At 39.2% G+C, this 14596-nt stretch overlaps 1 protein-coding gene across 1 annotated transcript in view; it reads left to right on the top strand.

Annotated features, from left to right (window-relative positions):
- The window catches only part of C8A (complement C8 alpha chain), a 68985-nt gene that overhangs the window by 14522 nt on the left and 39867 nt on the right, over positions 1 to 14596 (top strand). Inside the window, exons 2-3 of the mRNA XM_061186529.1 lie at positions 4140 to 4242; positions 9250 to 9394. Coding sequence (XP_061042512.1) covers positions 4140 to 4242; positions 9250 to 9394 — 248 coding nt within the window. The remainder of the gene's footprint in view (positions 1 to 4139; positions 4243 to 9249; positions 9395 to 14596) is intronic.

Below are 14596 nucleotides of genomic sequence, written 5' to 3'. Positions count from 1 at the left end.
TGGCATTTTTTACAGAACTAGAACAAAAAATCTTAAAATTTGTATGGAGACACAAAAGGCCCCAAATAGCTAAAGCAGTCTTGAGGGAGAAAACAGAGCTGGAGGAATCAGACTCCCTGACTTCAGACTATACTACAAAGCTACAGTAATCAAGACAATATGGTACTGGCACAAAAACAGAAATATAGATCAATGGAACAAGATAGAAAGCCCAGAGGTAAACCCACGCACCTATGGTCAACTAATCTATGACAAAGGAGGAAAGGATATACAATGGAGAAAAGACAGTCTCTTTAATAAGTGGTGCTGGGAAAACTGGACAGCTACATGTAAAAGAATGAAATTAGAACACTCCCTAACACCATACACAAAAATAAACTCAAAATGGATTAGAGACCTAAATGTAACACCAGACACTATAAAACTCTTAGAGGAAAACATTGGAAGAACACTCTTTGACATAAATCACAGCAAGATCTTTTTTGATCCACCTCCTAGAGTAACGGAAATAAAAACAAAAATAAACAAATGGGACCTAATGAAACTTCAAAGCTTTTGCACAGCAAAGGAAACCATAAACAAGATGAAAAGACAACCCTCAGAATGGGAGAAAATATTTGCAAACGAATCAACGGACAAAGGGTTAATCTCCAAAATATATAAACAGCTCATGCAGCTCAATATTAAAAAAAACAAACAACCCAATCCAAAAATTGGCAGAGACCTAAATAGACATTTCTCCAAAGAAGACATACAGATGGCCAAGAAGCACATGAAAAGCTGCTCAACATCACTAATTATTAGAGAAATGCAAATCAAAACTACAATGAGGTATCACCTCACACCAGTTAAAATGGGCATCATCAGAAAATCTACAAACAACAAATACTGGAGAGGGTGTGGAGAAAAGGGAACCCTCTTGCACTGTTGGTAGGAATGTAAATTGATACAGCCACTATGGAGAACAGTATGGAGGTTCCTTAAAAAACTAAAAATAGAATTACCATATGACCCAGCAATCCCACTACTCAGCATATACCCAGAGAAAACCATAATTCAAAAAGAAACATGCACCCCAATGTTCATTGCAGCACTATTTACAATAGCCACGTCATGGAAGAAACCTAAATGCCCATCAACAGATGAATGGATAAAGAAGATGTGGTACATATATACAATGGAATATTACTCAGCCATAAAAAGGAACGAAATTGGGTCATTTGTTGAGACGTGGATGGATCTAGAGACTGTCATACAGAGTGAAGTAAGTCAGAAAGAGAAAAACAAATATCATATATTAATGCATATATGTGGACCCTAGAAAATGGCACAGATGAACCGGTTTGCAGGGAAGAAATAGAGACACAGATGTAGAGAACAAACGTATGGACACCAAGGGGGGAAAGTGGCGGGGGTGGGGGGTGGAGGTGTGATGAATTGGGAGATTGGGATTGACATGTATACACTGATATGTATAAAATGGATGACTAATAAGAACCTGCTGTATAAAAAAATAAATTAAATAAACTTCAAAAATTCAAAAAAAAAAAAAAAGTAATGGTGGCTAAAACTACTGTGGCCTTGATGCAAATCAAGGCATTGACACCAAACTCACAGGAAAGAAATTGTTTCACTTAGAAAAGTCCTGAAAATAGTTAAAATTGTTAATTTTATTAAAACCCAATCTTTGAATACATGTTACTTAAATATTATTTGTGGCAAAATGGAAAAGATGCATAAAGAACTTCTACTGTACCTAAGTATGAGGGTACAGTACATGTTTTTTCTTGAGAAAAAGCAATTGTTTGAGTTGTAAGTCAGTGTTGATGCCTTTTTCCTGGAACACTGTTTTTACTTGACAGAATAACTGCCACACAAACTATGGTTATTCAGGCTAAGATACTTGGCAGACATTGTCTCAAAAATGAGCAGAGGGCCTATTACTTCCAGGAAAACAAACGGCATTATTTGTTACCAATGACAAAATTTGGGCTTTCAAACGAAAATTAAAATTTTGGAAAACATATTCACTACCATGAGCTTGAGATCACTGTTAATATTAATAAATTTGACTTATTAATATGTCATAGTGAAATGTGTGACTATTTTTAAGATATGTACACTCAGAGAACCATTGTTTTCTAAATTTCCAATGTCTGATGTTATAAAAATCATGTATGGGTACCAGATACATTTAAAGGATACATAGATCAATGGGTTTTAATGTAACAGAGTATAAAAAATTCATTGATAGGCTTTCAGGTTCCAAGTGCAACTAACATTTAAGAAATGACTGCTTTTCAAGATTTGGTGTAGCATCAAAGAACATCCACAATTATCTGAGAAGACTATTAAAACACTCCTCAACTACATAATTTTTTTCAACTACATAACTGTATGAGGCTGGAGTTTCTTCATAGATTTCAACCAAAGCAACATAAAGCAACATATTGAATGAAGAAGCAGAAATGAGAATCTAGCTGCTTTCTACTAAACCAGACATCAAAAGAGATTTGCAAAAACATAAAACAGTAACACTCTTTTCAATAATTATGTTTCTTGGAAATGGATTTTAAAATAAACATATATGGTAACATGTAACGGTTTTATTGTAATGTTAAATGGATAAATAAGTATTTCGAAATTTCTCAGTTTTGATGTTTGGATTCTGTGACTATCGATCGACACAGTTCGGTTAAACAAAAGCTCTTCAGAGTCCTCAATAGTATGTTAGAGTATAAAATGTTCCTGGGACCAAAGTCTGAGAACCAGCGATAAAGGTGAACATCACTTTCCTGATGATCCTAGAGCTTCCTGTTTGGGGTTTCAGCATAGGGGGCATCATTCATCATGTGGAGCCGTTCACAGCATAATTAGCATGAGTTCTGAAGTACTACAGCATCATCCCTGCATACAGTAGAGGCACAATAAATTCTTATTCTTCATTTCTTAAAACTGGAAATGATCAGAAGGAAAACGTGCACAACTCTTCCTGTTGTTGTTGCTTAAATTTTACATCTCAAAATTGATGCAGGGAAAGGAAAAGAGTTCTGGAGATGGAAACTGGTGATCGTTGCACAACAATATGAATGTACTTAATGCCACTGAACTGTAAGCTTCAAAATGGTTATGGTAAATTTTATGTTACATGTATTTTACCACAATAAAATATTGGGGAAGAAAAGAGCATTAGGCCATATAACTTTTGTTTCAAAAACAGCACATGCAATTCTTAAGAAGGAAGATAGAATCATTCTAGTATTAGAAGTACCCTTACAGCCCAGTGTTCCAAGTAAGAATAACTGCATTTATGGACGTTCCTCTCCTTTCCCTGCTCCATCCCCACTCCCACTTCCAGATAACTTTAAGGCTAAGGGAATATACACTGTGATATTGCTTCGTGTTCTACAGCTACAGGTACCCAGATGCCCAAATCAAGGGGTAACCTTTATAAATTAAAAAATTAAGCATCTGTTCAGCCATAAAAAATGAAGAAAATCCTTCCATCTGTGACAACATTAATGAACCTGGAGGACATTATGCTAAGTGAAATAAGCCAGACAGAAAAAGACAATACTGCATGATCTCACTTATATGTAGACTCTAAAAAAAGTCTAACTTATAAAGCCAGAGAGTAGAATAGTGGTTACAAGGGGCTTGGGGGGTCGGGAACATGGGGAGAGGTTGGTCATAGGATATAAACTTTCTGTCATAAGCTGAAAAAGTTCTGGGGTTCTAATGCACAGCATAGTGACTATAGTTAGTAATAGTGTATTGTACACTTGGAATTTGCTAGGAGAGTAGATCTGAAGTGTTTTTACCACACCAAAAAAAAAAAAAAAAAAAGAAAGAAAGAAAAAGAAAGGCAACTATGGGAGGTGATGGATGTGTTTCCTTTGGCTGTGATAATCATGTCACAATGTATATGTATGTCAAACCATTACGTTGGTCATCCTAAATATACCATACGATTGTTGTCAATTATGCCTCAATAAAGCTGGAGAAAAATTCAGCACCTGTTTTCATATTACTAAGATACTGTCATGTTAAAAGACCTTTTTGAATTTATAATTACAAAAATTAAAATGATCATGATAAAAAATTTAAAAATTGAAGCAAGGGGTGTCTTCTCTCTTTAGGAGAGTCAGTCGGGCTGTTCAGAGTTCTACTCCCACAGCTGTTTCCTGCCAGCTGGGCAACTGGGGAGAGTGGACAGATTGCTTTCCATGCCAGGAGAAAAAGGTGAGACATTTATGACCAATTTTGGAGCATTAAACATTTAAATTGTGTACTAGGCATTCAAATGGAGATAAGCAGTCTCGTCTATAAATCTAGAGGTCTGGGGAGAAAAGGGTATTCAGAAGCTATACGCACGTGGCTGGTGGAACTTATTTCTGCCTCTTCTGATTTTGTTTGTAAGGCGTTTGGATGAGGCTGCAAAAGATGTGTTATGTTATGGCTTAGATGCCACTTAGAAAAGTGGCCCTCCGGACATGGGCACACTGATCCCCACTGGCCTCTCTGGGTCCTGGCCTATGTATTACCTTCTAATGAGGGTCATCTGGAGGGACCAATGGCTTAGGAACAAAATGCCAAGCTGTGCATGACCTATGAGGAACTGAGATAAACCAAAGCATGTCACACAGGGTGTTCCTGAGGATTTCACTTTCATGCACTGAAAAGGCTGACATGCCCAATGAACAGATGTGTATCTATCTTGCCCATCTAAGTGGTTTTAACTGGTCCAAGATGATCGCTAAACTCAGTGGCATAAGGGGGATGTTGAGAGCACTTGGCTCTGTCAGGGAGGAGTATTACAATTCTGTCTTTGTTCAGAATCACTGGCTCATGGTGATAATAGAAAGAAGACTAACTTCTATTCCGTTTTCTTAGTATTTTAAAATCTCTGCAGACGACACATGCCTTCACTGGATGCACCCAGGGTGGGTGCAGCCCAGACGTGGTACACCACTGCCCGAACCTTGTCTATTAGCCTATTGCTGTCAAGCCTGTTTTTTAGCTTCGACTCTGCAGCTTAGATTCTGGCTTGCACCTTATTTTCTGTGTTACTTTGGATATAATAATTTTCACCTTCTCTTTGCCTCTGATTCCTAATCTATAAATGGAAGTAGAAACAGTACTTACACCATAGAGTTACTGAGAGCATTAAATGAGTAATGCATGCAAAGTGCTTTTCATGGCATCTGGCACAAAGTAAGTGTTCAATAAATGTGAGCTGTTTCTATACTTCCTATCTGTGCCCTCCTCTCCAGCCCCACTCCCACTGCCTTGAATCGAGCCCTGCTCTTCTCTCACCTGAGTGATACTCTTGCAGAGCTTACTGACAGTCCTCCTGCCTCCAGAACCCCTCCTCAGTTAGATGCAAAAGTGCCCTGTGAAGTTTTGATGACACTGGCAGAGCACCATTTGGAGCTAGTGTATTCAACTTTGAAGGCTAAAATTTATGATTTTGCCTCTCCCATCTCTAGGATATGCCAAAGAATCTTAGATGTCCCAGTTTAAAAATATCTGGCCCCCAATTCTCATTCTGCTTTGACATCCTGGATTCGTTTTCTGAGCCTGCTGTAACAAATGCCAAAAACTGGTTGGCTCAGAACAACAGAAATGTATTCTCTCAGAGTTCTGGAGACCAGAAGTCTGCAATCAAGGCGTCAGCAGGGCCAGGCTCTCTCTGGAAGCTCTAGGGGAGAAGCCGTTCTTTGCTCCTTCCAGCTTTTGGTGGCTGCCTTGCTCCAATCTCTGCTCCTGTCTGCATCACCCCTTCCCTTCTGTGTGTCTCCTTTATGTGTCTATGTGAAATCTCCCTCTGCTTTCCTCTTGTAAGGACACTGTGAGGGCATTTAGGGTCCTTCTGGATAATCCAGAGTAATTTCTCCAAGTTAATGGTGTCTGCAAAGATCCTTTTTCCAAATAAGATAACATTTACAACTTTCAAGGATTAGGACTTAATTTCTTTGCATGGCCTTTAGTCAACCTATTATACATTTAAACAGCATCCTAAAGCTACATTTTTCTCTTGTGCTGCAGTTTAGATGGCAGATAGCACAGGTGAATGACTTACAGTTTAAATCAACATTTATTACTTTCTTAGGGACTCAAAAAGACATGTGTCTTTAAAGTAATCCTTAAAATAATTAAATTCTGTTAATTTTTTAACTGAAAGACCATCTGAGTTTCTTTCTATTAATATTTTTCTTCCTCTCAAAATCACCCAATCAATGACGTGCATTTCTGGAAAGAAACATTTTCTACTAGCTAGAAAAGAAAATTATGTCTTAATGATACCAACCACGGGCAATGGCACGGAGAAGGCCCTAGGGAAGTATCCTTACCAACCTTTCTGCAACACAATGTCTTCATTATTTGATAACAACCTAGAAAATAAGGAGCGGGTGGGAATGAACCTCATGTCTGCACCATCATTCCAAGTACAGAAACCACAGGAAGGATGATAATGACAATATATAGTCGCCATTATTAAATAATTTCTGTATACCAAGGACTGTGTGCTAATGCTTTAAATAAATCATCTTCTTATTTGATTTTCACAGCCAACAGTAGGTGACAGACACCACTCAATCCCTTTGCTTAGTTTGCCCAGTAAGAATGCGGCAGAGCCTCGATTTAAAACTTGGTCAGTCTGATTCCAAAATGCCCGTGAACCTGAGCTATATGCCTCTCCTGCCTCTCCCGGAGCTATATGGAGAGTAGTAAGTGATACTAGAGGTCACCTAATCCAATTCCCACTCAGTCATAATCCTTCCAGAGTAGCCCAACAGCTGGCTACGAGGATGAAGCCGATGTTGATAACTATTATTACTAAGCGCATACCAGAACCAGGCAGAATGCTGATGTCTTTACCTGTGTTATCACTAATCTTCAGAACACTCTTATCTCTCTCATCTTACAGATGAGAAAACCGAGGGTCAGAGACGCTAAGTAATTTACCCAGTGACACATATACCGTAAGTGGCAGAACTGAAATTCTAACCCAGCTTAAAATGAGATCATTAATAGTACTTAACCCCCTAGACTTGTGAGGATTAACTGACATAAAGAATGTAAAGGGTTTGGGCAATAGTAAGCACTCAATAACTGGTAGCTACCATCACCATCATCACCATGATGGTAACTTCACGTCTTATAACTGATGAATGTTTTCAAGGTTGAGAAAGAGAATTGGCTATACATTTGTATGATGAGCTCTCTTTTATTTACTGCATTGTGGGGCAAGAGCGTGGGTAGAAAATGAAGATATCCTCCTATTCCCACATTGACCGCTAATTATAATCTCTTCTCACCTAGTTTACAAATCTTTTATTGCTGTTCTTAACTGAAAGTCAGGGAAGGCAAATGGGCAGGTTGGATCCTCACTTCTTTTTGCTACCTTTGCCTCTTTGCTAAGGAGCAGTTAAGTAGGCAGAAGTGGGCAAGAGGAAAGGGAGGGGAAGCCTCACTGCTTCACACTCACCCCTGGAAGCATCTGGAAAAGGCTGCATTGATAATGATAATGATGTGGAAACCACTTCCATTTATTGAGCACCAATGATATGCCAGGCACAGGGCTAGGTGTGTCCTCAGACCTTCTCTCACTTAGTTCTCACAAAACCCTTTCGAGGTAAGGTGCCATCACACCCATTTTACATACTAGACAATGGTCGCTCAGAAAAGATAAGTGACTTGCTCACGGGCAGTAGGTAAGTGAATCCAGGATTTGGACCTAAGTCGGTCTAATCTCATGCCTGTGCTCTTTCAACGATAGGACACAGGTGAAGGAATCATTAGTAATTGTGATTAGTGAGGTCAACTCAGTCAACCACCTCATTTTATAGATTTGGAAACTGAGGCAGAAAGTGTCAGGCACTGATAACTTTACACAGCAAGTAATAAATAGATTCAGGTCAGGAACTCAATTCGCTTACTTCTCAAATCATTGCCTTCCTATTTACTTATTAACAGTTTTGAAGCTAGGGCCTGTGGGCTAAAAGACGGCAGAAAATATGGTGCTGATCGACCCTCCGTGTGAAGCTCTTCATACAGCATGTTTTATATTGTTATATTTTTTATCTCCTCAACCATCTCTAAGCTTCTTAAAGACAGGGATCGAACTTCAATTTCTTGGAATATCTTACTGTTCAGCTTCTTCCTGATACGCTAGTATCTAACACTGTACACCGTAGAGAAGACAGTGTCATAAAAACATTGAGCCCAAGACTGGCATGCATTTTTATTCTTTCTCTCCTTCCTTCAATAAGTATTTATTCATCTGCAGTCAGAGCTGGACACAGGGCCTCAGATGATGTCTTCAGAGCTCTTTTTGTCTCTCTAATTGTTGGATGGGCTCTTTCTATAGTAGGCAAGATGGCCACTTGATACCCACAATTCCCAGCAACTTCAGCTAAAAAGAAACTATCTTTTCCAATAGTTCTGAAAGAAACTTCCCAGAGAGGACTTTGATTGCCATAAGGTTGAGTCATGAACCAATCATTGCAACTTGGCAGATGATTGGTACTCTGGTTGCCCTGCCTCGTTCACATCCACACGTCCTGTGACTGAGGGGGTGACGTCACCCCCACCTGAACCATATGAGACATGCCACAAGGAAAGAGGAAATGCCATGACCAGAAGAAATTCTTCAAAGGAAAAGTGATAAACATCTTTTTAAAGGTGACTACCATGTAACTGACCATAGATCAAGTGCCAAGTATATGAAGCCAAATAAGACGCGGCCCTCCCTTTGCTGACCCTAACCCTATGTGCAAATTGTTCCTAAGCTAGTGAGAAAGGTAAACAAAGAAGTGGACAATCAATCACAACCTTATATGACAAGTGCTAGGAGAGAGGGTACATAGGGAACTGAGAATATATTACTTAGTTAGGGAAGTTTGTTCCCGAGGAGGTAAACCGTGAGTCTTGAAAGATGAATAGGTACTAACTGGCTTCAGAAGGGGGAGACAGAGGTCCTTCCTAGCAATTAGGAAGACCCTAGAAATAACCAGTCCAAACCTGTCATTTGATGCTTGGAGGCCCTACTCAATATTCCAGCTGGTGACAGTGCCACCTCTGGTTGAACACCGCCATTTATGATCACTCATCCCCGCAAAAGACAGCTTTGCAGGCAGCTCTCAATCATTAGACAGTCATTCCTTATGTTAAGCTGAGACCTGCCTGCACCAATTTCAGTTGATTGATAGACAATGAATGCGTCTGGTTCCAAATCTGATTTAGTACAGATACCGGAGCCTCCTGCAGCCAAACAAGTTCGGGGGAACCATCTGCAGTGGGACTGTCTGGGACCAAGCCAGCTGTCACAGTCCCACAGCTTGTGTGAAGCAAGCACAGTGTGGACAGGATTTCCAGTGTAAGGAGACAGGTGAGTAGCATCTCAGAAGGGTAACAGCTGTGCCTGTCAAACTTAATACGCAAAACAGTTCTCCGGGAGCTTGTTAGAATGCAGGCTCCTGAGCTCTTCCCCTAGAAGTTGTTGTTCTGGGGTTTGGGATGGGACCCAGGAAGCTGAATTTTAAGCCAAGTCAGCAGCCCAAGTAAATTTGAGGCAACTTTGTTGGAACACCTGTTGATTTGGAAAAGGTACAATTCACTCATCCATCCATTCATTGAGTAAATGCTGATTGGGTGCATATCATGGCCAGACAGTGTGCTACCTGCTGGTGATGCAGAGGTGAAAAGTTCTTGTGCCTGATCTCAGAGTACTCCTAGTCTCTTTGGGAGACAGACCTATAAGGAATCAATGACAATGTCCTGTGATAGCCAGTGTAATGGGTGTATGTACAGGGTCCAATGTACGGACTCTGGCAGGGGGTGCCTAAATCTGCTTTGGGCAGTCAGGGCAGGATTCAAAATGGTACTTGAGCTGAGACTTAGCAAATGAAAAAGAGTTTGCTAGGAGACAGAATGTGCAAAAACGCAGAGATTTAGGGACTCAAAATCAGCCCAGAATAAGTGCTTTGGGAAGAGAGGCAGGGGATGGGCCAGGTAGGTTACCGGGGACCAGACAGTGATATTTGGAAGCAGAGGAATGGGGAAGTCCTGAAGGATGCAGAGCAAAGGATGACATGGCCAGACTGGAATTTTAGAAAGATCCCTGGGGCTGCAATGTGCAGACTGAATTAGAAAGAGCAAGCCTGACCAAGGTTACTCTACCCAGCAAGGATCTCATTCAGATTTGATGGAGAAATTAAAACCTTTACAGACAAGCAAAAGCTGAGAGAGTTCAGCACCACCAAACCAGCTTTACAACAAATGCTAAAGGAACTTCTCTAGGCAAGAAACACAAGAGAAGGAAAACACCTACAATAACAAATCCAAAACATTTAAGAAAATGGGAATAGGAAAATACATATCGATAATTACCTTAAATGTAAATGGATTAAATGCTCCCACCAAAAGACACAGACTGGCTGAATGGATACAAAAACAAGACCCATATATATGCTGTCTACAAGAGACCCACTTCAGACCTAGAGACACATACAGACTGAAAGTGAGGGGATGAAAAAGATATTCCATGCAAATGGAAATCAAAAGAAAGCTGGAGTAGCAATTCTCATATCAGACAAAATAGACTTTAAAATAAAGACTATTACAAGAGACAAAGAAGGACACTATATAATGATCAAGGGATCGATCCAAGAGGAAGGTATAACAATTGTAAATATTTATGCACCCAACATAGGAGCACCTCAATACATAAGGCAAATACTAACAGCCATAAAAGGGGAAATTGACAGTAACACAATCATAGTAGGGGACTTTAACACCCCACTTTCACCAATGGACAGATCATCCAAAATGAAAATAAATAAGGAAACACAAGCTTTAAATGATACATTAAACAAGATGGACTTAATTGATATTTATAGGACATTCCACCCAAAAACAACAGAATACACATTCTTCTCAAGTGCTCATGGAACATTCTCCAGGATAGATCATATCTTGGGTCACAAATCAAGCCTTGGTAAATTTAGGAAAATTGAAATCGTATCAAGTATCTTTTCCGACCACAACGCTATGAGACTAGATATCAATTACAGGAAAAGATCTGTAAAAAATACAAACACATGGAGGCTACACAATACACTACTTAATAACGAAGTGATCACTGAAGAAATCAAAGGGGAAATCAAAAAATACCTAGAAACAAATGACAATGGAGACACGACGACCCAAAACCTATGGGACGCAGCAAAAGCAGTGCTAAGAGGGAAGTTTATAGCAATACAAGCCTACCTCAAGAAACAGGAAACATCTCGAATAAACAACCTAACCTTGCACCTGAAGCAATTAGAGAAGGAAGAACAAAAAAACTCCAAAGCTAGCAGAAGGAAAGAAATCATAAAGATCAGGTCAGAAATAAATGAAAAAGAAATGAAGGAAACAATAGCAAAAATCAATGAAACTAAAAGCTGGTTCTTTGAGAAGATAAACAAAATTGATAAACCATTAGCCAGACTCATCAAGAAAAAAGGGAGAAGACTCAAATCAATAGAATTAGAAATGAAAAAGGAGAAGTAACCACTGACACCGCAGAAATACAAACGATCATGAGAGATTACTACAAGCAACTCTATGCCAATAAAATGGACAACCTGGAAGAAATGGACAGATTCTTAGAAATGCACAACCTGCCGAGACTGAACCGGGAAGAAATAGAAAATATGAACAGACCAATCAGAAGCACTGAAATTGAAACTGTGATTAAAAATCTTCCAACAAACAAAAGCCCAGGACCAGATGGCTTCACAGGCGAATTCTATCAAACATTTAGAGAAGAGCTAACACCTATCCTTCTCAAACTCTTCCAAAATATTGCAGAGGGAGGAACACTCCCAAACTCATTCTACGAGGCCACCATCACCCTGATACCAAAACCAGACAAAGATGTCACAAAGAAAGAAAACTACAGGCCAATATCACTGATGAACATAGATGCAAAAATCCTCAACAAAATACTAGCAAACAGAATCCAACAGCACATTAAAAGGATCATACTCCATGATCAAGTGGGGTTTATCCCAGGAATGCAAGGATTCTTCAATATACGCAAATCAATCAACGTGATACACCATATTAACAAATTGAAAGAGAAAAACCATATGATCATCTCAATAGATGCAGAGAAAGCTTTTGACAAAATTCAACACCCATTTATGATAAAAGCCCTTCAGAAAGTAGGCATAGAGGGAACTTTCCTCAACATAATAAAGGCCATATATGACAAACCCACAGCCAACATTGTCCTCAATGGTGAAAAACTGAAACCATTTCCACTAAGATCAGGAACAAGACAAGGTTGTCCACTCTCACCACTATTATTCAACATAGTTTTGGAAGTGTTAGCCACAGCAATCAGAGACGAAAAAGAAATAAAAGGAATCCAAATCGGAAAAGAAGAAGTAAAGCTGTCACTGTTTGCAGATGACATGATACTATACATAGAGAATCCTAAATATGCTACCAGAAAACTACTAGAGCTAATCAATGAATTTGGTAAAGTAGCACGATACAAAATTAATGCACAGAAATCTCTTGCATTTCTATACACTAATGATGAAATATCTGAAAGTGAAATTAAGAAAACACTCCCGTTTACCATTGCAACAAAAAGAATAAAATATCTAGGAATAAACCTACCTAAGGAGACAAAAGACCTGTATGCAGAAAATTATAAGACACTGATGAAAGAAATTAAAGATGATACAAATAGATGGAGAGATATACCATGTTCTTGGATTGGAAGAATCAACATTGTGAAAATGACTCTACTACCCAAAGCAATCTGCAGATTCAATGCAATCCCTATCAAACTACCACTGGCATTTTTCACAGAACTAGAACAAAAAATTTCACAATTTGTATGGAAACACAAAAGACCCCGAATAGCCAAAGCAATCTTGAGAACGAAAAATGGAGCTGGAGGAATCAGGCTCCCTGATTTCAGACTATATTATAAAGCTACAGTAATCAAGACAGTTTGGTACTGGCACAAAAACAGAAATATAGATCAATGGAACAGGATAGAAAGCCCAGAGATAAACCCACACACATACGGTCACCTTATCTTTGATAAAGGAGGCAAGCATATACAGTGGAGAAAAGACAGCCTCTTCAATAAGTGGTGCTGGGAAAATTGGACAGATACATGTAAAAGTATGAAATTAGAACACTCCCTGACACCATACACAAAAATAAACTCAAAATGGATTAAAGACCTAAGTGTAAGGCCAGACACTATCAAACTCTTAGAGGAAAACATAGGCAGAACATTCTATGACATAAATCACAGCAAGATTCTTTTTGACCCAGCTCCTAGAGAAATGGAAATAAAAACCCAAATAAACAAATGGGACCTAATGAAACTTAAAAGCTTTTGCACAGCAAAGGAAACCATAAACAAGACCAAAAGACAACCCTCAGAATGGGAGAAAATATTTGCAAGTGAAGCAACTGACAAAGGATTAATCTCCAAGATTTACAAGCAGCTCATGCAGCTCAATAACAAAAAAACAAACAACCCAATCCAAAAATGGGCAGAAGACCTAAACAGACATTTCTCCAAAGAAGATATACAGATTGCCAACAGACACATGAAAGAATGCTCAACATCATTAATCATTAGAGAAATGCAAATCAAAACTACAATGAGATATCATCTCACACCGGTCAGATTGGCCATCATCAAAAAATCTAGAAACAATAAATGCTGGAGAGGGTGTGGAGAAAAGGGAACACTCTTGCACTGTTGGTGGGAATGTAAATTGATACAGCCACTATGGAGAACAGTATGGAGGTTCCTTAAAAAACTAAAAATAGAACTACCATACGACCCAGCAATCCCACTACTGGGCATATACCCTGAGAAAACCATAATTCAGAAAGAGTCATGTACCAAAATATTCATTGCAGCTCTGTTTACAATAGCCAGGACATGGAAGCAACCTAGGTGTCCATCATCGGATGAATGGATAAAGAAGATGTGGCACATATATACAATGGAATATTACTCAGCCATAAAAAGAAATGAAATGGAGGTATTTGTAATGAGGTGGATGGAGTTAGAGTCTGTCATACAGAGTGAAGTAAGTCAGAAAGAGAAAAAGAAATACAGTATGCTAACACATATATATGGAATCTAAGAGGGAAAAAAAAGGTCATGAAGAACCTAGTGGCAAGACGGGAATAAAGACACAAACCTACTAGAGAATGGACTTGAGGATATGGGGAGGGGGAGGGGTGAGATGTGACAGGGTGAGAGAGTGTCATGGACAGATATACACTACCAAATGTAAAATAGATAGCTAGTGGGAAGCAGCCGCATAGCACAGGGAGATCAGCTCGGTGCTTTGTGACCACCTAGAGGGGTGGGATAGGGAGGGTGGGAGGGAGGGAGATGCAAGAGGGAAGAGATATGGGAACATATGTATATGTATAACTGATTCACTTTGTTATAAAGCAGAAACTAACACACCATTGTAAAGCAATTATACTCCAATAAAGATGTTTAAAAAAAAAAAAAGAAAGAGCAAGCCTGGGGCAGGGTCTGAGCTGGGGG

This window comes from Eubalaena glacialis, chromosome 3, assembly GCF_028564815.1.
Source record: "Eubalaena glacialis isolate mEubGla1 chromosome 3, mEubGla1.1.hap2.+ XY, whole genome shotgun sequence".
In the NCBI taxonomy this organism is placed as follows: Eukaryota; Metazoa; Chordata; class Mammalia; order Artiodactyla; family Balaenidae; genus Eubalaena; species Eubalaena glacialis.
Note: the sequence above shows the minus strand (reverse complement) of the source record. Positions and strands in the feature narration are given on the sequence as shown.